Genomic DNA, 24,220 nt, shown 5'->3' with positions numbered 1-24,220 from the left:
TGAGCTCTCAGCTCACAACCACAATTGCTAAAGGGCAGAAAACCCCTAAATACAAGGAGCACTTGCTCCCAGCTATTAACCTCAAGCCTCTCTAAGGCACCTTTACCACAACACCATAAAGAGCTGACCCGCTCTCAATTTTTCAAGCCTATCAAGGCAATAACAGACTCTTATCCAAACTGCCATCAAGGCATACAAAGAAACAGGGGTATTTAATACCCAACCTACAGGGCCTTCGCATGAAGAAAACTAAACATCAGGTTAAGTTACTAGCCCAAAGTACAGAAGGGATTGGAGGCGTGAACTTGCACTCCTAAATACACTTTTAAAACCTAAGTGGCTCTAGGCTGAAACACAGGGGCTAATCCCAAGCTAAGGAGGTGACCCATATAAGAACACGTTAATATTTAAAGGAAGAGAAGAAACGGTTATGAAAACGTAATCACCTCCATTTCAAAATGAAGGGGAGTTCGAGAGGGTGAAGCATTCTCTATCCCCGCTTTACAGTGAAAGATATTTGTAGATTTTACATAGACAGATAAGGAATTTACATTTTAAAAAGATGGGTTACATATTAAAGGGTTCGAACCTTCTCCGAGAGTTAAACTGCTGAGCTAGCAAGAAATAAAGATGTTAACAGGCCATTACCTTGTTGGAGATCTGTTGCCCGAAGAAAGAAGCGCTTCCCGCCCTCTGCTACATATCCACACACTAAGAAAGATGTTACTGAAGTGGCTCCGAGTCAAGAAAATCAGCAGTTTTTATACCCTCGTGGAACATTCGAGACCTTTCAGGAATGAGTAGACACACCCTTTCGCTTTTATTGGATAGCTTAGAGCAACATATCTATGTCGAAGAAGACGTACATGATTATTTGGAAATAAATTAAATAAATTTGGGATTGGCTAAATTCAAAACAGGTGGATAGAAAGGATTAATGTTGCCAACCCAAAGATAACAGAACAAAATATAGTAAAACAAAACTTATGAATACTAAATTTCTTCAAGAAGGTTCATTCCTTCGCACCAGAGTGTGTAATCATAGTTTTTAGTAGAGACATCTGGTAGAGAATGTCCAAACTTCTTGGTATGGAGCAAACAAACAAAAATCGAAATAGACACAGTTCAGAACACTTCATAATTACCAAATTTACAGTAGTGACATCTTCCAAGAAACGTTGAGTTAATAGAGTTTGTTAAAGTTCAGGCTTTCTCCTGTAGAGGAGTTTCAACTGGCACAATATTTGAACTAGCGGCGTGGAGGTGTACCGCCCGGCACAATTATTATTATTATTATTATTATTATTATTATTATTATTATTATTATTATTATTATTATTATTATTATTATTATTATTATTATTCATTATTCATTATTATTCATTTGAACCTCTACAGAGCACATAGAACTTTTAGTTAACATTGGTCATCTTATCTTCCCAAAACTTCCTGTATGAGTCTGACATCCTTTCTTGTGTCCATGCGTTTTTGAGTTTCAGATTCTTGCCATCATCATCGTCATCATCATCACCATCATCATATGATTGAATAGAAGTCACACTTTTCAGTAGAGGAAGGATGTAAAAAATATTTCCATTTGGTCGGAGATCATTTTGTATTGTAGGCAAAATATTTGACACATAAGGGCTGTGTTTTATTTCATTCTCATGTGTTTTACCATCGCAAAGATGCTTCACATACTACACTGACTGACAGAGCAAATGCAACACCAAGAAGGAGTGGTCAGAACTTTATGCCAATTGCAGGGTAGACTGACGTCACTGAGGTATGCTCATGATGTGAAATGCGCCGCTGTGCTGCGCACGTAGCGAACGATAAATGGGACACGGCGTTGGCGAATGTCCCACTTCGTACCGTGATTTCTCAGCCGACAGTCATTGTAGAACGTGTTGTCGTGTGCCACAGGACACGTGTATAGCTAAGAATGCCAGGCCGCTGTCAACGGAGGCATTTCCAGCAGACAGACGACTTTACGAGGGGTATGGTGATCGGGCTGAGAAGGGCAGGTTGGTCGCTTCGTCAAATCGCAGCCGATACCCATAGGGATGTGTCCACGGTGCAGCGCCTGTGGCGAAGATGGTTGGCGCAGGGACATGTGGCACGTGCGAGGGGTCCAGGCGCAGCCCGAGTGACGTCAGCACACGAGGATCGGCGCATCCGCCGCCAAGCGGTGGCAGCCCCGCACGCCACGTCAACCGCCATTCTTCAGCATGTGCAAGACACCCTGGCTGTTCCAATATCGACCAGAACAATTTCCCGTCGATTGGTTGAAGGAGGCCTGCACTCCCGGCGTCCGCTCAGAAGACTACCATTGACTCCACAGCATAGACGTGCACGCCTGGCATGGTGCCGGGCTAGAGCGACTTGGATGAGGGAATGGCGGAACGTCGTGTTCTCCGATGAGTCACGCTTCTGTTCTGTCAGTGATAGTCACCGCAGACGAGTGTGGCGTCGGCGTGGAGAAAGGTCAAATCCGGTAGTAACTGTGGAGCGCCCTACCGCTAGACAACGCGGCATCATGGTTTGGGGCGCTATTGCGTATGATTCCACGTCACCTCTAGTGCGTATTCAAGGCACGTTAAATGCCCACCGCTATGTGCAGCATGTGCTGCGGCCGGTGGCACTCCCGTACCTTCAGGGGCTGCCCAATGCTCTGTTTCAGCAGGATAATGCCCGCCCACACACTGCTCGCATCTCCCAACAGGCTCTATGAGGTGTACAGATGCTTCCGTGGCCAGCGTACTCTCCGGATCTCTCACCAATCGAACACGTGTGGGATCTCATTGGACGCCGTTTGCAAACTCTGCCCCAGCCTCGTACGGACGACCAACTGTGGCAAATAGTTGACAGAGAATGAAGAACCATCCCTCAGGACACCATCCGCACTCTTATTGACTCTGTACCTCGACGTGTTTCTGCGTGCATCGCCGCTCGCTGTGGTCCTACATCCTACTGAGTCTATCCCGTGCGCATTGTGTAACCTGCATATCGGTTTGAAATAAACATCAATTATTCGTCCGTGCCGTCTCTGTTTTTTTTCCCAACTTTCATCCCTTTTGAACCACTCCTTCTTGGTGTTGCATTTGCTCTGTCAGTCAGTGTATATAGTGATCCTTCAACATCCATATTTGTTCAGTAAACACAGTGATGTGTTGTAGGTGCAAAGTGTTGTGGTGGGAGAGGACTGTGCTTTACTCTCTTCTCAACATACGTCTTCAGCTGGACGAAGAGGAATGTGTGGACTGCTCTTTGTATACAAGGTATATTCTTTATTGCATGCATGATATTCTTAAATAAGCAAGTTCGATACTGGGGATGCTGTCGTATGCCTTCTCTAAGTCTACAGAAGTCATTACTATATCCTGACTGGTGTAGTTTGTAAATACTGGAGAGTTTAATAGCAAAGTATATTAGAGGGGTACCGGTATGTGAAGATAAAAATTGGCTCATGAGGAGCCAGTATGGATTTAGAAAGAAATTTTCTTGGAAGGAACAACTGGTGGGATTTCAGCAGTACATATCAGATCAGTTGGATTCAGGAGGGCAGTTTGATTGGATAGCCATATACCTTTCCAAAGCATTTGGCAGAGTGGAACATGGAATATTATTAAAGAAATGGAGGGAATAGGATTGGCCATAAGGGGTTATACGTTGGATAAGAACATTTCTAAATTCAAGGGTTCAGAAAGTCAAAGAAGGAAATCATGTTTCACAGGAAAAGAAAGTTTGGAAGGGAATTCCACAGGGTAGTATAATCAGTTCATTACTTTTCTTAATATACGCAAATGATTTAGAGAACAATATAACATAAAAAATAAGATTGTATGCAGATGACATAATTGTTTATAGGGAAATAACATTCAGGATTGTTCAGAATTATGAAGGGATCTTGAAAGTATCCAACAATGGGTTGAGGAGAATAATATGAAGGTTAATGGAGGCAAATCAATTGACACAACATTTACAAACAGGAGTTTAAAAACTGAATTTAAATATACTTTGGATGAGGTAATTGTCCCAAAAGATGGCAAGTGCGAAAACTTAGGTGTGAGATTTGAAAGTAATTTGCACTGGAAAGGTCATGTTGATGACATTGTTGAGAAAGCATGCAGATTGTTACTTGTCATAATGAGGCTACTTAAGGGATGCAACAAAGAATGAACAGGGAAAAGTTACTTAAGTATGGTTTGTTGATTATTGGAATATTCAAACAGTGTTTGGGATCCTCACCCGGAATACCTAATAAAGAAATAGATTGTGTGCAGAGGAAAGCAGCAAGATTGTAACAGGGGATTTCAGGAGAGGAAGTAGTGTATTAGAAATGTTAGAGAAACTTGGGTGGGAAACTTTAAGCAAGAGAAGGGAGAAATCTAGACTTATAAGATTTTATAGAGCCTGTACAAGAGGAAGCATGGGGCGAAATCAGTGAGAGGCTTCAGTTGGAAAATAATTATATTGGCAGGGTAAAAATATTAGACAGGATTTTAACAGAAGTGATTGGGGTAAATTTTCATTCATGGGGAAGGGCATGAAGGAATGGAACAGTTTACCAGGGAATGCATTTGATCCTTTTCCAAAATCTGTATGGTACAGATAGTCAAGAAAAGAATAAACAGCAACAGAGAAAAGAAATATTAGAGGGCATTCGACCTGTGCAAGTTATTGTAAATAAAGAATTTTGTAAATAAATTAATTCCATCTGCTGGTCTATGGAGATTAGGGCAGCTGAAATAGGGTACTACCTGTAGGAGTGAAGTACAATGAGGACTTTGAGGGCCCTGGGACTGTTAGAGTAGCTGTGAAGGCCCTTCAGGAACTATGAAAAGTGGTGGCAAAAGGAGCTCTGGTTAAGACGTAGCAGGTTGTTATGCATGTTAACATATCCACAAAGACACACACAAGATGCTGTCAGTTGGTACAATTATTATATTCACATCTATTTGCAAATCAAACACACACATAAATTTAATCACTGCTGTCACAAACAAAACACTCACATTTCAAGCCGCCATGTAAAAAAACACTTGACTGTCACTTCAATATGGAGACTGCAAACATTGCATGTCACGAGGTCACAAGTATATATTTGCTAAACCATAACTCTTCTAAACAACAACTCGTCATAACCAATCACTCGTCAATCAATAACTCATCAACCAATAACTCCCCAATCAATAACTCCCTCCACCATCAAGATCATCTCCTTATATATGTCCTGGCCAGGCTTCCAGAAAGACACATTACAAAAAACTACTTTCGTGAAAATTCTAGAGTGCCTAATACATAGATTATAATGTACAGAATATTCTCCATCATTCCCGTCACCTATTGCCATTCTGGAAGTTACAGTGTATTTCACAATTATGGATTACAAATTATACATACAGGTAAGAATAAATTATATAAAGGTCCTTACGTTAATTGAACTGATATAAATGTCTATAAACAGTGCATGTTTCATGACATAACTCGCAAACAATACGATCATTCGACTATGTAAATAATAATAATACTAATACTAAATGGATGTACATCACTACATAGCCATACATACAAGTAGTAGTAATAATAATAATAATAATAATAATAATAATAATAATAATAATAATAATAATAATAATAATAATAATAATAATAATTCAAGCTCGATATTTGCATTAGTTACCCGTGGGTGAGAGAATAATTTTTCAAGTTATATCTGTTTATCGCACTAGCATCAATATCCCCCTATAACTTGAAACAATTTCCACACACTCTCTCGGTCTTCACTACTTAACCACACACAGACTACCTCACTCACACAGCCCTGCTGTTGGCGCTGTTGAAGTCTACAGTTCGCAGCGGCCTTTCCATCGCGGACCATCACCTTCCCATGGTGAGTCCGCTGGGTCCAGTCAGTGGTGTCTTTGTTCCTGGTGATGGTGATCAGCAGGTCCTTGCATGGATTTCAAAGCTCCGCTGGCTTTCCCCTCATTCGTACCTTTGTGTTCTGTCAGGTGGCACCCTCGTTTGTTGGTTGTCGGTTGTTGGTTGTTGGTTCTCCGTCTCCTAGAGGGGGTCCCTCTGGCTGTGTCATTGCCATTGCTACCTTCATCTCCTGGGACATTCTCTGAGCCTCCGCATAGTTCTGCTCCACGCTGAACATCCTCCATGGACAGTTCATGGTGCCGTGGAGCTTACTGCAGCTGTCGAGCATTTTGCTCTTGGTGTCATACTGGTACAGCCCATTCACCGTCACGTCGTCTGGTTGTTCGGTCTCGGCATCGAATATCCATGGCGTTCTATCAGTGTGCTGAGTCCTCTCCTGTAGCTGGACTCGGTAGATGACTCTCGGTTGGTGGACACTGTTGCGCCCGTTGAATTCTCCCACAACTTCCTTGCAGGTCGAACATGGCTGCGGGCTGTATCGTACTTCCATCTCCTGCCCACAAAGTCCAACGATCAGGTATTTGGCTCACTCTTCTGATGTCAATCCAGTCTTGAACTGGGCCCCAATTTTCTCCTCAAGATTTCCAAACTGGGCCTCAATGTTCCCCTTGAGTTTTCTGAAATGGGCCTCGATGTTGGCCTTGATGTTCTCCTCGATGTTTTTAGCCAAGGAAATTAACTGTTTAAACATCACCATGGTCTTCTGGTCGTTCTTCATTTTCGATTCCAATAGATTCTAAGTGACCTGTCCACAGTCGCCAGTTAACGTATCCACAGAGATGCTGTCATTTGGTACAATTATTTTATTCACATCTGTTTGCAAATTAAACACACACATAACCTTAATCACTGCTGTCACAAATAAAACGCTCACATCGCAAGCCGCTATTTAAAAAATCAACTGACTGTCGCTTCAATATGGAGACTGCAACCATTGCATATCACGAAGTTACAAGTATATTCTTGCTACACCATAATTATGACCTATGTATTACGCACTCTAGAATATTCAAGAAGGTAGTTTTCTTTCTAATGTATCTCTCTGGAAACCTGGCCAGGATATATATAAAGGGACGATCTTGACTTGTTTTTCTTGCTACTTGCTTTACGTCGCACCGACACAGATAGGTCTTATGGCGATGATGGGACAGGAAAGGCCTAGGAGTGGGAAGGAAGCGGCCTTGGCCTTAATTAAGGTACAGCCGCAGCATTTGCCTGGTGTGAAAATGGGAAACCACAGAAAACCATTTTCAGGGCTGCCGAGAGTGGGGTTCGAACCTACTATCTCCCGAATACTGGATACTGGCCGCACTTAAGCGACTGCAGCTATCGAGCACGGCAATCTTGACAGTAAAAGTTAGTTGTGGTTAGTTGTGGTTTGGAGGTTATTGGAAGAGAGTTATTGTTTAGTAACACGTAGCTGACGTGCTGAGCCAGGCAGTCTCCATGTTGAATTGATCAGTAGTCATCTGTATTCAACTGTGTTTCAAAGTGTAACCTCTGTGGTATTTGGTGTCAGTTGTCAGCTGTTTAAAGATGGTGGCTTTGTTGATATCCTACAAGTGAAGTGTTTTTATTTTGCGAGGCGCTGATTAAGGTTATGTGTGTATTAATTTGTGTATATATGTGAATAAAATTAATTGTACCAACTGACAGCATCTCGTGTGCATCTTTGTGGATACGTTAACTGGCGACTGTGGACTGGACTCTATTGAATCTTTTGGACTCAAAAATGAAGAACCAGAGGACCGTGGTGATGCTCAAACAGTTAACTTCCTTCATTCAGGCCCAGGCTAAGAACATCAAGGCCCAATTTGGAAAACTCGAGAAGAACATCGAAGCCCAGTTTGGAAAACTTGAGAAAAACATCGAGGCTCAGTTTAGAAAACTTAAGAAGAACATTGGGGCCCAGTTGGGAAAACTCAAGGAGGACATCGGGGCCCAGTTCGGAAAGTTCGATGAGAAAATCGGAGCCCAGTTTAAGACCGAATCGACGTCAGAAGAGGGAACCGAATACCTGATCGCTGGATTTCGTGGGCAGGAGATGGAAGTATGATGCAGCCCTCAGTCATGTTCAGCCTGCAAGAAATCTGTGGGAGAATTAGGTGGGCACGACGGTGTCCACCGGCCGGAAGGCGACTGCCGAATGCGGCTGCGGGAGGGGGCATAGTGTGCCGAGGGAACGCCACGGGTGTTCGACACCGAGACCAAACATCCGGGCGACGCAACGGTGAATGGGCCCTACTGGCATGACACCAAGAGCAAGGTGCTTGACAGCCGCAGTAAGTTCCACGGCACCGTGAAATGTCCCGGGAGGATGTTCAGCGTGGAGCGGAACTGTGGGGAGGCTCAGATGATGTCCTGGGTGATGCAGGCAGCAATGGCAATGACACAGCCAGTGGGACCCTCTCTAGGTGACGGAGAACAGATGGGGTCTGAACCGACAACCACCAAATGAGGGTGCCCCCTGACAGAATACGAACGAGGGGAAAGCCAAAGGAGCTTCAAATGCCACACAAGGATCTGCGGATCACCATCACCAGGAACGAAGATACCGTTGACCGGACCCAGCGGACCCACTGTGGGAAGGTGGTGGTCCCCGATGGAAGCACCGGGCTGCGAACCGTGGACTGCAACAGCACCAACGGGAGGGCTGTATGAGTGAGGTAGCCTGTGTGTGGTTAAATAGTGAGGGCAAGGGCAAAGTCAAAGAGTGTGTCAGTTTGGGGAAATTGTTTCAAGTTATAGGGGGGATATTGACGCAAGTGCGATAACAGGTATAACTCGAAAACAATGTTCTCTCACCATAGGTAACTAATGTACATATCAAGCTATCTCTTCATTTTTTCACTGTGTTCCTTTCTGTGTGTTTCTGTCCAACCTGTATTTTTTCTTGTTGGTTTCTCTGCAAATTTATGTTTGTTTACTAAGCTTCTAAATTTCATTCTATCTTGAATGGTTTCATCCTCAGTACTCATTTCTTGTAGATCTTCATGAATTTCTGCTAACCAATTGTTGTGGATTTTCAGGGTTAGAGCTAGATTTAGAATTTTCTTTGTCAGCCTGTTGTTATCCATGCTGTGTAGGTGTCCGTAGAATTTTAGTCGTCTCTTTCGGATGGTATCTGTGAATTTTTCTGTGAATTGAAAAATTTCGTGTGGTTTCTTTTTAATCCAAATTCCATTTTCGAACTTTGGTCCTAGGATTTTTCTGAGAATTTTCCTCTCTTGTTTCTCAATGCTTTTCATTTGTGACCTGCCGCCAATGATCAGTGTTTCAGATGCATAAAGTGCCTCTGGTTTGATGACTGTGTTGTAGTGTTGTAATTTTGCATTTTTTGATATACATCATTTGTTGTATCTGTTCCATGTGATTTTGTAAGCCCTTTGCAGTTTAGCAGTTCTTTCTTTGTTAGCTTCCTGATTTAACCCTGCTGGCTGAATAATTTCACCTAGATATTTGAATTTGTCTACTTGGGAAATTATTCCACATTTGATGATGAATGGTTGATTGTCAAATCTTGATTTAGTTCCTTCCATAAATTGCGTCTTTTCAAATGAAATTTGAAGTCCAGTTTTTGTGGCTATTTCATGCAATTTTTCTATGGAGTGGATTGCTTCTTGTCTGTTGTTCAAAGGGGTCGCAAGGTCATATGCGAAAGCTAAGCAATCAAGGTGAATTTTGTCTTTAAGAAGTCTGCCAATGTTTATACCTTTAGTTTCTTTTCTCCATTCACGAATCACTTTTTCCAAAACTAAATTGAATAGAGTGGGGATAGTCCATCTCCCTGTCGGACACCAGTTCTGATTTCGAACGGTTCAGAAATTTCTCCCAAGAACTTAACTTTTGATGTTGTGTTGGTCAGAGTTTGTTTAATCAATTCCCTTGTTTTCCTGTCGACTTGAAATTCCTCTAGTATGTTGAACAGGGTCTGCTAATCTATGGAATCATACGCCTTTTTGAAGTCAACAAAGGTTATTACTGTTTGTTTGGTTTTGCGAATCTGTAGTATGGTATTTAGGTTTAGGATTTGTTCTGCGCAGGATCTCCCTCTTCGGAATCCAGCCTGATAATCTCTGATCGGGTGCTCTTTTTGTTTCTCTAATCTATTAAGTAGAGCTTTAGAGAAGATTTTATATATGACCGAGAGGAGAGAAATTCCTCTGTAGTTATTAATATCTGATTTGTCTCCTTTCTTGTGAAGTGGGTGAAACAATGCACATTTCCAATCCTCCAGAATTTCTTCAGAAAACCAGATGTCCTGTAAGATTTTTTGAATACTCTGGGCCAGTTTGTCACCACCAATTTTCAACATTTCAGCGATTATTCCATCTTCTCTTGGTGCTTTGTTGTCTTTTAAATCTCTGATTATTTGTTTGACTTCTTGTAATGTGGGGGGGGTTCTGAATCTGGATTAGGTGTTGGTTTTTCATAGATGAATTGTTCTTTCAGAGATTCGCAGTTTAAAAGGTCCATGAAATGATTTACTAGGAGTTCACAATTTCCCTTATTACTTGTTTCCAAAGTCCCATCTGTACGTTTGAAACTGAGACTAGGTGCCTGGTAATTGGATAATTCTTCTCTGAATGTTCTGTAGAAGTTCCTTGTATTGTTTTTCTTGAAATCTTCTTTGATTTCTGCCAGTCTGTTTTGATCATATTTTCGTTTTTCAGATCTGATGATTTTTGAGGTTTGTTTCTGTGTTTTGAAGAATTTATCATGATTTTGATCAGTTTTATGGGAACTCCAGTTTAGCCAGGACCTAATTCTGACTTCTATGGCCTTGTCACAGGTGTCATTCCACCACCTGTGTTTGCGTTTCCTTGGGGGGTTGCTGATGTTTTGTGAAGCTTTCAAGAGTGTGTCCTTGAGTTCTAGCCAGCTTGAAGGAGCATCATTGGAGATATTAGCAAGGAAATTGTCTGAGTTCTGTCTCAGAAATTCAGGGTCGATTCTCAGGTTTCTGATTGTTTTGGTTTTCTTCCTGTTGGGTTGAAACTTTACTTTAACAAGAGATAGGTGGCGGTTGGAGTCAATAATTCCCTTTTTGACTTTAATGTTCATAATTTCTTTTTGGTTTTTCTTGGAAATAGCCCACATGGTCTAGTTGAAATTCTCCTAAATGCATATTCGGGGATCTCCATGTCATTTTCTTTTGTGGAAGTGCCAGGAAATGGGTTGACATCAATTTTAGATCGAAATTCTCGCAGAAGCCAATTAATTCTCCATTTTTATTGGTTCTTTTGTGAGCAGGATAAAGTCCTACAGTGGTCCTAAATTTCTTCTATTTGCCAATTTGTGCATTGAAGTCCCCCAACAGAATTTTGACATGATGTTTTGGAATTTTGGCTGTAGTTTCTTCTAGTAATTCCCAGAAGTCATCTACCTTCTGTGGGTTTTTTTGATTGTAATTGTTTGTAGGTGCATGTGCATTGATTAGTGTATAAGCTTTGTTTCCTGATTTGATTGTCATTAGCTAAATTCTTTCAGAAGGAGATGTAAAGTATAATACTGAATTTGTGATATTTTTTCTCACTGCAAAACCAGTGCCAAATTGTAATATTTTGTTAGGGAGGAGGGTAACTGGTTTACCTTTATATATAGTTTCCTGATTCAAAATGATTTTTGTCACTGTACCTAGTTTCTTGGAGTGCCAGAATTTGGATGTTGAGTTGGTCTAATGTGTCTGTTAAGTGCTTCAACTTCCCAATTTTGTGAAGCGTGTTGATGTTTAAAGTGCCAAATAATGTTTTTCCTTTGGGCAAAGAGATTTAGGAAGCTCCGATACATTCCCGCATGATGTTCCCGGTCCCCCAGAATCCGATGACCGAGAGAACCTAGTATGAATACTAGGGCCTGGGTTAGTAGTATCATTAACTAACGTTGCCATCATGCTAGTAAGTTGAAGATAATGGGGAGACTGATCTTTGTCAATCTCATACTTACAACTAAGGTATTGAGCCTCAGAGGTTGAGTCAAGATGTTTTCTGGCTGTGCCTGTTTTTGGTCCGCGAGAGGTATTTTATTTCCCTCAAGCCCTCCGGACAAGTCCGGCGAGTCCCCCGATCTGCCACCTGGGACGCGCCCAATAGGGGAATAGGCAAAAAACTCCATGGAATTATTATTATTATTATTATTATTATTATTATTATTATTATTATTATTATTATTATTATTATTATTATTTTACGATTATTATTATTACTTGTATGTATGGCTGTGAAGTGTTACATCCAGTTAGTATTTGTATTATTATTATTATTATTATTATTATTATTATTATTATTATTATTATTATTATTATTATTGGTGGTTATAGACCTTTATGTATGCTGGACACAGCTGGAAAAGGCCTGGAGAAACTTCTGCAGCCCAGAATCCTCTCAGCAGTTCAACTAGCAGGGGATCTATCTGTTTGCCAACATGGATTTCGGAGAGGACACTCGACGCTAGATGCAGTGTGGGAGGTGGTGAATACAGCAGAAAGGGCACAAATGGGCAACCATCATTCCCGTAAATTGACACTTCTTGTGACCCTGGATGTATAGAATGCCTTCAATTCGGCAAGATGGAGCGACATGTTGGTAGCTCTTGAAGAAACTTTCAAGCTACCACAATATCTTATGCGCATAATGAGAGATTACTTCAAAGATCGCACTCTGTTGTATGATACGGAAGTTGGGGAAAAGACAAAGCGTCTGACGGCTGGTGCAGCGCAGGGATCGATCCTTGGTCCAGATCTTTGGAACATAATGTATGATGGCTTGTTACGTTTGGAGATGCCAGAGGACACGAAGCTTGTGGGCTACGCTGATGATGTGGCCGCCTTGATAGTAGCTCGTAATGTTGAAATGGCTCAAATTAAACTGAACCAGGTGATGCGGCACATAAAAGAACGGATGATGAGCCACAGTTTAACATTAGCCGAACACAAAACGGAGATAGTTCTTCTGACGAGGAAAAGGATCGAAACTCTTGTACCAATGACTGTTGGAGAGTTAGTGATAGAAACATCTACGAGCACAAAATATCTAGGAGTGACACTTGACTCCAAGCTCACATTCTGGACTCATATTCAGAGAGTGACAGACAAGGCAGTAAAATACATGACTGCACTTAGCAGACTAATGGGAAATATTAAAGGTCTGAAATCCAGTAAACGACGTCTTCTCATGTCGACGGTTCAGTCAGTGCTTCTATATGGTTCTGAAATCTGGGCTGAATCCTTGAGATTTGCTTGATATTGGAGAAGGATAGCTGCCGTACAACGGAGAGCGGCTTTACGTATTGCATGTGCATACCACACTGTTTCCGAACCGGCAATCCTCACGGTGGCAGCAATAGCGCCAATAGACCTACTTGCATTGGAGCGGCATGAAATCTGGCGTACCAAAGGAGAGCTGGGAAAGAAATGTGCAAAGAAGCGCGCCTTCAGTCAACTGATGAGGCGATGGCAACTCAGATGGGAAAGTGACCCTCGAGGCAAATGGACCAAGCGACTGATACCACGCTTGGATATCTGGGTTGAAAGGGTCCATGGTGAAGTAAATTACTACCTCACGCAACTTCTAACAGGACATGGATATTTCCGGAAATTCCTGCATAAAGTGGGCAGAGCGAGTGACGCAGCATGCATATACTGCGATGATATTGACGACGTATATCACACCTTTTTTGTATGCGGCCATTGGACAATTCAGAGAAGATGTGTGGAAACTGAACTAGGAGAATTGACAACAGATAATGTTATTTCGGTGATGCTGCGAAACCAGGAATCTTGGGATCGCGTGGCAGTACATGTGGAGGATATCCTTCGTCAGAAGAAGAAGGATTTGGAAGCATACGAATGTTCGTAAAGAAGAAATGAAGAAAGAAGACGTCTGAATGACAAAGCACGATATCACCCTGAAGTAATGCGAGAGCGGTTCCGGGGTGATGACTCACATCGTGGGAAAAGGGTGTGTGGTTTTCAGTGGGTAAGAATCCCACACACTTGTGGAGTGCGGACCCTTCACAAGTGTCTTTTTGAAGATTTTCCACAATCCCTCGTAAAAAAATATTATTATTCTTATTATTATTATTATTATTATTATTATTATTATACGATCACGTTGGTTGTGAGGTTATGTCGTGAGCCATGTTGTACATAAATATTCATATTTGTTCAGTTAATGTAAATACCTGGAAATTAATATTATGTAATTTATTCTTGCCTGTATATATATAAATTGTAATCTACAATTGTGAAACATACTGTAACTTCCAGAACGGTATAGGCACCAAGGGCGCCCATACTCGGGATCAAGGGTGAGGGGGTGGGGGGCAAGCCCCCTCCTAGCTCTCAGGGAAAGGAAAAAATCTAATGTAGTCAGGTGTTTTGTTCTTTTTTCAAGAAAATGATTTAAAAGTCGGTATTACGTAGAAGTGGTCCAGGGTACCATCGTGGAATACAAGTCGCCATTCATCTTCCAAAATATTAAAATTACTATATATCCCCAGGTCTAGCCCCCCCCCCCCCCTACAAACTATTCTATGGACGCCCTTGATAGGCACGAGAACAGTGGAGAGTATTCTGTACATTATGACCTATGTATCACACAGTCTAGAATATTCAAGAAGGTAGTTTTTTTCTAATGTATCTTTCTGGAAACCAGGCCAGGATATATATAAAGGGACGATCTTGACGATAAAAGTTAGTTGTGGGTTGGAGGTTATTGGAAGAGAGCTATTGTTTAGTAACATATAGCTGACATGCCGAGCAAGGCAGTCTCCATGTTGAATTGATCGGTAGTCATCTGTTTTCAACTGTGTTTCAAAGTATAACCTCTGTGGTATTCGGTGTCAGTTGTCCACTGTTTAAAGATGGCAGCTTTGTTGATATCCTACAAGTGAAGTGTTTTTATTTTGTGATACAGTGATTAAGGTTATGTATGTATTAATTTGTGTATATATGTGAATAAAATTAATTGTACCAACTGACAGAATCTTGTGTGCATCTTTGTGGATACGTTATAACTCGTCAACTAATAACTCCCTCCACCGTCAAGATCGTCTCCTTATATATGTCCTGGCCAGGCTTCCAGAGAGATATGTTACAAAAAACTACCTTCGTGAAAATTATAGACTGCCTATTACACAGATTATAATGTACAGAATATTCTCCATCGTTCTCGTCACCTATTACCATTCTGGAAATTACAGTGCGTTTCACAATTATGGATTACAAATTATATATACAGTTAAGAATAAATTATATACAGGTTCTTATGTTAATTGAACTAATATAAATGTCTATATACAGTGCATGTTTCATGACATAATCTCACAAACAATACGATCATTTGACTACGTAAATAATAATAATATCAATACTTTCATGACAATCTCACACACAATACGATCATTCGACTACGTAAATAATAATACTAATACTAAATGTATGTACATCACTTCATAGCCATGCATACAAGTAGTAACCCAGGGGTGAGAGAATATTGTTTTCAAGTTATATCCATTTATCGCACTGGCGTCAATGTTTGGTACCAAAATAGGTTAAAAAATGCAATATAGCAGTTGTATAGTATTATTTGAAGTGATTCCAAATACTGTATATATATATGTATAAGTACTGAAGATATTATGAGTAGAATTTTGTACATAATATAAATGTATTAAGGTTGAGCTGTGTGTTTAATAGAAAAATTGGTAGTGTAAATTGTATAATACTGTATTTTAGGAAAATGTCCATTTCTTTTTAATTTAAAATTTAGTGCTTGATAATAAACTATTTTTGTGTATCATTTGCCACTGAGGTAGATACTTCATTTGCAAATAAAGCGATTTTGATATGATTGAATATTCCCCAGCTCTTTTCCATGATCTGTCTCAGAATGTAAAGTGGATTCTACTGTTGACCTTCCACTTCTGAATCCAAATTGTTCCTCTTGAACTGACTTTCCATCTTTTCTCTAATTTTTTCTTCCCAATATCCTTTCCATTATCTTGGCAATATGGGAGAGGATGGTGGTTTTTTGGTAGTTACTGCACTTCTTCATATCTCCTTTCTTGAATACTGGTATTACAAGCCCCCCTTTTTGGAAGGACACCAAAACAAGTGTTGGAGGCTAATAGAGATGGAAAGAGGGCAAGAGGGAGGCCCAGAGGAAGATTAATGGACTCTGTCAAAGACAGTATAAAAGAAAGAAAGAAAGAAAAAAAAAAGACTGGAGAAGTGCCATCAACACCCCGACCTGGCAGGAGCTGCAGCAAAAGGGGGAAATGAAACTGATTATGATGATGATGAACCTCCCGTTTCCCAGTCCTCAGTCAATTACTATTATTATTATTATTATTATTTTATTATTATTATTATTATTATTATTCATTCATTCATTCATTCATTCATTCATTCATTCATTCATTCATTCAACTTCGCTAATCGGCCAACTAGGGACCACGATAAGCCTCACTTTACATTCTGGCATTTGTTCATCTTTCGCTTGATCCACATCGTCTTCATTAGCTCACTGTGTTTAGCACGACGTTCTTCTGTCCAGTTAGCACCAGTTGCCCGTTTTTCGTCCCGGAAAGTCCCAAAAGTCTTGATGGCTGCTCTGAAAAGATTTCGGTCTTGTGCATCTTCTGCTTGTAGGCCCAGTTCTTTAAGATCTTTCTTGACATTAACGTACCATGACATTGCCGTTTTTGGTTTTGCGTCAAGTATACCGAAGATACGTTTCGTCCATCGAGAGTCGATCATCCGTCGTATATGACTGTAGAAGCGAACTCCGCCTTTACGCATTGTGTCCGTGATCTTCTCTATCTTAGAGTATACTTCTTGCCTGGATTTTCTAATGTAGATGCCATTTTTGTAGTTTGGACCAAGTATGGTGTGTAGGATCTTTCTTTCTTTCCTCTCTAAATCCGCAAGCAAACATTTCTCGGACAGGATAAGGCATTCAGATGCATACACTGATACTGGTTTGATGACAGTGTTGTAGTGATGAATTTTTGTATTCAGGGAAAAGCACTTTTTGTTGTAAATGTTGCAGGTGGTTTGGAAAGTGACTTCCATTTTCTTTTTCTATTTTGCTGAATCCATTCCCCAAGGTATTTAAATTTACTAACACGGTTTATCGTTCCATATTTGGTGTATTTGGTGTTTAGTTGTGCCATATCATCTTTGATATTTGACATTACTTCTGTCTTTTGAAAGGAAATTTGTAAACCTGTTTGTTCTGCTACTTCCTTCAACACAGTGATATGTTCTGTTGCACTTTCAAAATTTTCTGCCATAAGGGCTATATCATCAGTGAACGCTAAGCAATCTATTTCCACTCCATTTTTCTTTGCCCCAATCCTTACGGGTTTGTAAAGGTTTCTTTCTTTTAATGTCTTTCGCCACTCCTGTATTACCTTCTCAAGTACGCAGTTGAACAAAAGAGGTGACAGCCCATCTCCCTGTTGAACGCCTGTCTTGATCTCAAAGGGTTCAGAGAGATATCCTTGGAATTTTACTTTGGATTTGGTATTAGTTAGTGTTGCCCTTATTATCACCAGCAGTTTCTCATTGACTTCCATTTCTGCAAGGATGTTAAGCAACACATCACGGTCGATGGAGTCGTATGCTTTCCTGAAGTCTACAAATGTAGATACATAGGTTCGACCTCTCAGCATATGGTATCTTATTATGGTTTTTAGGTTAAGTATTTGTTCTGCACTTGATCGGCCCGAAAACCTGCTTGGTATTCCCCGAGTTTGTGCTCAATTTGCTGTTCTAGTCTTTCAAGGATGGATAGTGACAGGATCTTGTAGGCTACTGGCAGAAGAGAAATTCCACGGTAATTGTTCACATCTCTTATATTTCCTTTCTTGTGTAAAGGATGGATCAAGGCTAGCTTCCAGTCCTCTGGTAGTTGTTCTCTTTCCCATATATCTACAATGGTTTGGTGTAGGATGTCAATTGCTTCTTCCAGGGCATGTTTCCACAGTTCCGCAATCATGGAGTCTTCACCAGGAGCCTTGTTATTTTTCAGTCTCTTTATGTGGCGTTTGATTTCATCGCGATTTGGTGGAGAAGATGGCAGGTTTTGGCTCACTGGTTTGTTTGTTTTGATGGGGTTGGCTGGTTTTTCACAGTTTAGAAGGTCGTTAAAATACTTAGCTAAGATTTTGCAGTTTTCTTCATTTGATGTTGCAAGAGTTCTGTCTTTCCTTAAAAAGCAAAGGGAAGGTGCCTTGTATCCTTGTACCTTCTTTTTAAAATTTCTGAAGTATTCACGGGTCTCACCTCTATGAAAGTCTTGCTCAATCTTGTCTAGTAGTTCCTTTTCATACTTGCGTTTCTCACTGCGTATTATTTTTGCTGTTTGTGCCTGTTGTGTTTTGTACATCTTCCAATCTTCTTCTTTTTTTGAGGTGTAATACCTTTTCCAGGCATTCAGACGATCCCCTAAGGTCTTCTCGCAGTTATCGTTCCACCACGTGTGCTTCTTCCTCTTCTTGATTTCTGCCACTCCTTTTGCAGCTTGTATCATCTGCTTTCTTGTGCTGTTGAAGTCTTTTTCCACTGGTTGGGCAAGTTCTTTGAATTCATTCTATTATTATTATTATTATTATTATTATTATTATTATTATTATTATTATTATTATTATTATTATTATTATTTCGAATGGGCCACCAGAGGACCACGTGCCAATTTCAATTCCTTCTTCTTTGTTCTTTCCTTTTCTTCCAGTACACTTTCATCTGTTCACTATGTTTCTTCTTTCTGTCTTCAGACCACTTTGAACCAGTCTTTTTTACTTTCCTACCTTGGAATCCTTCTATTTTCAATACTTTTTCCCTAAAGCCTTCTCTATTGTTTATTTCTTCTGTTGTTATATTGTTTTTTTCTAAATCCTTTCTTACTTCATTGACCCAGCTTGTCGTTGATTTCTTACCCCACAAATATCTGAAAATCTTACTGGTTAATCTACTATCTTGCATTCGATATAAATGCCCAAAAAACATAAGTCTCCTATTCCTCATTACATCTGATATATTTTCTATTTTTTGATATATTTCAGCATTACTTCGTAATTTCCAACCTCCTGCTGTGTTTTGTGGGCCTAATATTTTCCTCATGATTCGCCTTTCTAGTATTTCTAGTTTATCTAAATCATAGTTTAATGCCAGACATTCGCTTGCATATAGGCATTGTGGCTTCACTACTGTGTTGTAATGCCTTATTTTTGCATTGTTGGATAGGCATCTTTTATTGTAGATATCTTTGGTGACACCATAAGCTCTCTCCATTTTATGTACCCTCTCCTCTACTGCAGATTTTTCTAAACCATTTTCTTGGATTATTTCCCCTAGATATTTGAATTTTTTTACCCTCTCTATTTGGCCAATATCTGTTTTCAGAAATTTTGGTGCATCCCAAATATTTGTTAAAAATTTTGTTTTTTCAGCAGAAATTCTTAAGCCAGTTCTGCTGGTGATTCTTTCCAAGACATTTACTTGGGTTATAGCAGATGTCACATTTTCAGAAAGTATTGCAAAGTCATCTGCAAATGCAAGACAATTTATTTCGATCCTTTTGTTTCCTCTTCCTAACCTTATCGGTGAAATGTTGAGTTCAATAAGTTTTTCGTTCCAAATTCTCACTATTTTCTCTAGGACACAATTAAAAAGAATTGGGGATAGTCCGTCGCCTTGTCGTACACCAGTTTTTATGTTGAAAGGCTGTGATATCTCTCCCAGAAATTTCACTTTAGAGACTGTGTCTGTAAGTGTTTCACGGATTAGATTTGCCAGTTTAGACTTTATGCCAAATTCTCGAATTATTTTATATGCATCCTGCTTCATGAATCGTCCGAGCTCAGAACATTTTAAGCAGGCCTCGGACCTATGGGAGTAACGGAGTCCCACTCCCATTTGACAGGCGAGGGACTCCTTGGAAACAACTTGGTGAACGAAATGGAATTCGATGGGGAGCTATCAATATTAATGGGGCTTATGGAAGAAAGAAAGTAGAACTGACTGAGTCAGCAAAGAGGATGCATCTGGATGTGCTAGGAGTAAGTGATATTCGGGTAAGGGGAGATAACGAGGAAGAGATAGGAGATTACAAAGTGTACCTGGCGGGTGTTAGAAAGGGAAGGGCAGAGTCTGGGGTAGGGCTCTTTATCAGGAATACCATTGCACGGAACATAGTTTCTGTTAGGCACGTAAATGAGTGAATGATGTGGGTAGATTTGTCAGTTGGAGGAATTAGGACTAGAATTGTGTCCGTGTATTCACCATGTGAGGGTGCAGATGAGGATGAAGTTGACAAGTTTTATGAAGCATTGAGTGACATCGTAGTCAGGGTCAACAGCAAGGATAGAATAGTGCTAATGGGCGATTTCAATGCGAGAGTTGGGAATAGAACTGAAGGATACGAAAGGGTGATTGGTAAATGTGGGGACGATATGGAAGCTAATGGGAATGGGAAGTGTTTGCTGGACTTCTGTGCTAGTATGGGTTTAGCTGTTACGAATACATTCTTCAAGCATAAGGCTATTCACCGCTACACATGGGAGGCTAGGGGTACCAGATCCATAATAGACTATATCTTAACAGACTTCGAATTCAGGAAATCTGTTAGGAATATACGGGTTTTCCGGGGATTTTTCGATGATACAGACCACTATCTCATCTGTAGTGAACTAAGTATCTCTAGGCCTAAGGTAGAGAAAGTGAAATCTGTCTGCAAACGAATAAGGGTAGAAAATCTCCAGGACGAGGAAATTAGGCGGAAGTACATGGATATGATTAGTGAGAAGTTTCGAACAGTAGACAGTAAGCAGGCTCAGGATATAGAAAGTGAATGTGTGGCATATAGGGATGCTGTAGTAGAAACAGCAAGGGAATGCCTTGGAACAACTGTGTGTAAGGATGGGAAAAGGCGAACATCTTGGTGGAATGATGAAGTGAGAGCAGCTTGTAAACTTAAAAAGAAGGCTTATAAGAAATGGCTCCAAACAAGGGCCGAGGCAGACAGGGAGTTGTATGTAGATGAAAGAAACAGAGCGAAACAAATAGTTGTTGAATCCAAAAAGAAGTCATGGGAAGATTTTGGTAACAACCTGGAAAGGCTAGGTCAAGCAGCAGGGAAACCTTTCTGGACAGTAATAAAGAATCTTAGGAAGGGAGGGAAAAAGGAGTAATTCAGCTGAACTCATAATAGATCCCAGGGAATCACTGGAGAGGTGGAGGGAATATTTTCAACATCTCCTCAATGTAAAAGGAAATCATCCTGGTGGTGTTGTGAACAGCGAAGCTCATGGGGAGGAGGAAAATGAGGTTGGTGAAATTATGCTTGAGGAAGTGGAAAGGATGGTAAATAAACTCCATTGTCATAAGGCAGCAGGAATAGATGAAATTAGACCTGAAATGGTGAAGTATAGTGGGAAGGCAGGGATGAAATGGCTTCATAGAGTAGTAAAATTAGCGTGGAGTGTTGGTAAGGTACCTTCAGATTGGGCAAAAGCAGTAATTGCCCCTATCTATAAGCAAGGGAACAGGAAGGATTGCAACAACTATCGAGGTATCTCATTAATTAGTGTACCAGGCAAAGTATTCACTGGCATCTTGGAAGGGAGGGTGCGATCAGCCTTTGAAAGGAAGTTGGATGAAAACCAGTGTGGTTTCAGACCACAGAGAGGCTGTCAGGATCAGATTTTCAGTATGCGCCAGGTAATTGAAAAATGCTACGAGAGGAATAGGCAGTTGTGTTTATGTTTCGTAGATCTAGAGAAAGCATATGACAGTTTACCGAGGGAAATGTTCGCCATACTGGTGGACTATGGAATTAAAGGCAGATCATTAAAAGCAATCAAAGGCATTTATGTTGACAATTGGGCTTCAGTGAGAATTGATGGCAGAATGAGTTCTTGGTTCAGGGTACTTACAGGGGTTAGACAAGGCTGTAATCTTTCACCTTTGCTGTTTGTAGTTTACATGGATCATCTGCTGAAAGGTATAAAATGGCAGGGAGGGATTCAGTTAGGTGGAAATATAGTAAGCAGTCTGGCCTATGCTGACGACTTGGTCTTAATGGCAGATTGTGCTGAAAGTCTGCAGTCTAATATCTTGGAACTAGAAAATAGGTGCAATGAGTATGGTATGAAAATTAGCCTCTCGAAGACTAAACTGATGTCAGTAGGTAAGAAATTCAACAGAATTGAATGTCAGATTGGTGATACAAAGCTAGAATAGGTCAATAATTTCAAGTATTTAGGTTGTGTGTTCTCCCAGGATGGTAATATAGTAAGTGAGATTGAATCAAGGTGTCGTAAAACAAATGCAGTGAGCTCGCAGCTGCGATCAACAGTATTCTGTAAGAAGGAAGTCAGCTCCCAGATGAAACTATCTTTACATCGGTCTGTTTTCAGACCATCTTTGCTTTATGGGAGTGAAAGCTGGGTGGACTCAGGATATCTTATTCATAAGTTAGAAGTAACAGACATGAAAGTAGCAAAATGATTGCTGGTACAAACAGGTGGGAACAATGGCAGGAGGGTACTCGGAATGAGGAGATAAAGGCTAATTTAGGAATGAACTCGATGGATGAAGCTGTACGCATAAACCGGCTTCGGTGGTGGGGTCATGTGAGGCGAATGGAGGAGGATAGGTTACCTAGGAGAATAATGGATTCTGCTATGGAGGGTAAGAGAAGTAGAGGTAGACGAAGACGACGATGGTTGGACTCGGTTTCTAACGATTTAAAGATAAGAGGTATAGAACTAAATGAGGTCACAACACTAGTTGCAAATCGAGGATTGTGGCGACGTTTAGTAAATTCACAGAGGCTTGCAGACTGAACGCTGAAAGGCATAACAGTCTATAATGATAATGTACGTAATGTATGTATAGTTTTTCTGTCAACAGAATCAAAAGCCTTTTTGAAATCTACAAACATGACTACAATGTCCTTTGAATTAAGTAACCTGTGGCGAATTATTGACTTAAGATTAAATATTTGTTCTGAGCATGATCTTCCTTTCCTGAAACCACCTTGATATTATTATTATTATTATTATTATTATTATTATTATTATTATTATTATTATTATTATTATTATTATTATTATTGTTATTATTATTATTATTATTATTATTATTATTATTATTATTATTATTATTATTATTATTATTATTATTATTATTATTATTATTATTATTATTATTATTATTATTATTATTATTCAGTTTTTTGCTAAAAAATCATATTTTACACAATACTATTTGAGACATGAAATTTGGCTGTTGTGACATTTGAAGTGTTCACATTTGAAGACCATCACATGACATAATATCCAGTTTCAGTTTTTACTGTGACAGGTAAAACAATACAGACTAACTAATACTTCATCTTAGAATCCAAAAAATGAGAGAACAGCAATTTATAAGTTGGTGAAAGAAGTCAGAATTAACACTAAAACATCGGAAGGAAAACAATACTAAATATTCTTGAAATTCTGTTCTGAATGAAATTGTTACAAAAGGTAATCTCAGGTAAGAAAGCTAACATGATCAGTATATATATATTTGTCTAGGGAACAAATGGACCCTCCTTTCTTTCTTTTATATGTACTCCATGTGTTCTTACACAGTAAGTTGCTACTCTCCATCTGTTTCCTATATTTACAGATACAATATGTAATCTGTTTAGCTTAGAAAATATGGTTGAAGGCTTTCTCATGTTTAATTCTTTGTCATTATCATTTCCCCTAAAGCAGATGCAGTGGTATAAAAGCAAATATTATTCCTCTGTATTTTACTCTCCATCACCATGTTCCCTTGCCTGCCATAAGAGTCAACTATAAGGGGTAACCTTCTGTGGCTGTCAACTGGAGAGGAGGAAACAGGCTAAGTGACTCAGAGCCCAAGATGGTTTGACTCAGGCCAGTCTGGTAGTGTTTGCAGGTGCTCAGGTTTTCAAGACTCCCAAGACATATTGTGGCAGTCAACATGTGATAGCTGAGTCTAACATTGTTTCTATTTATGAAGATCTTTCCATAACTAATGCACCACTTTTCTTCACAAAGCCAGTTTTTATTCTACACCTTTGTTATATTTACAGTAGGCCCTATATTGCATCATCTGATGTCATATATAGAGACAGGAACATGAAAACACAAAAGAACAAGAAAAATATCCACATCTTCACACACTGTGTCCTCAAATAGATAGACTCTCTCCTCATCAATCCCAGTTCTTCTTTGTCCATCTCTGATCTGT

General features: G+C 40.0%; 1 protein-coding gene across 3 annotated transcripts in view; it reads left to right on the top strand.

Moving 5' to 3' along the window:
- LOC136865996 (PTS-dependent dihydroxyacetone kinase 1, dihydroxyacetone-binding subunit DhaK) overlaps window positions 1-24,220 on the top strand; it is a 380,683-nt gene that overhangs the window by 163,875 nt on the left and 192,588 nt on the right. For all 3 annotated transcript variants that reach the window (XM_067142600.2, XM_067142599.2, XM_067142602.2), the window contains one exon: window positions 3,180-3,281. In XM_067142600.2, coding sequence (XP_066998701.2) covers window positions 3,180-3,281 — 102 coding nt within the window. The remainder of the gene's footprint in view (window positions 1-3,179; window positions 3,282-24,220) is intronic.

The sequence above is a fragment of the Anabrus simplex genome, chromosome 3 (assembly GCF_040414725.1).
Source record: "Anabrus simplex isolate iqAnaSimp1 chromosome 3, ASM4041472v1, whole genome shotgun sequence".
In the NCBI taxonomy this organism is placed as follows: domain Eukaryota; kingdom Metazoa; phylum Arthropoda; class Insecta; order Orthoptera; family Tettigoniidae; genus Anabrus; species Anabrus simplex.
This window is presented reverse-complemented; position numbering and strand designations above follow the sequence as displayed.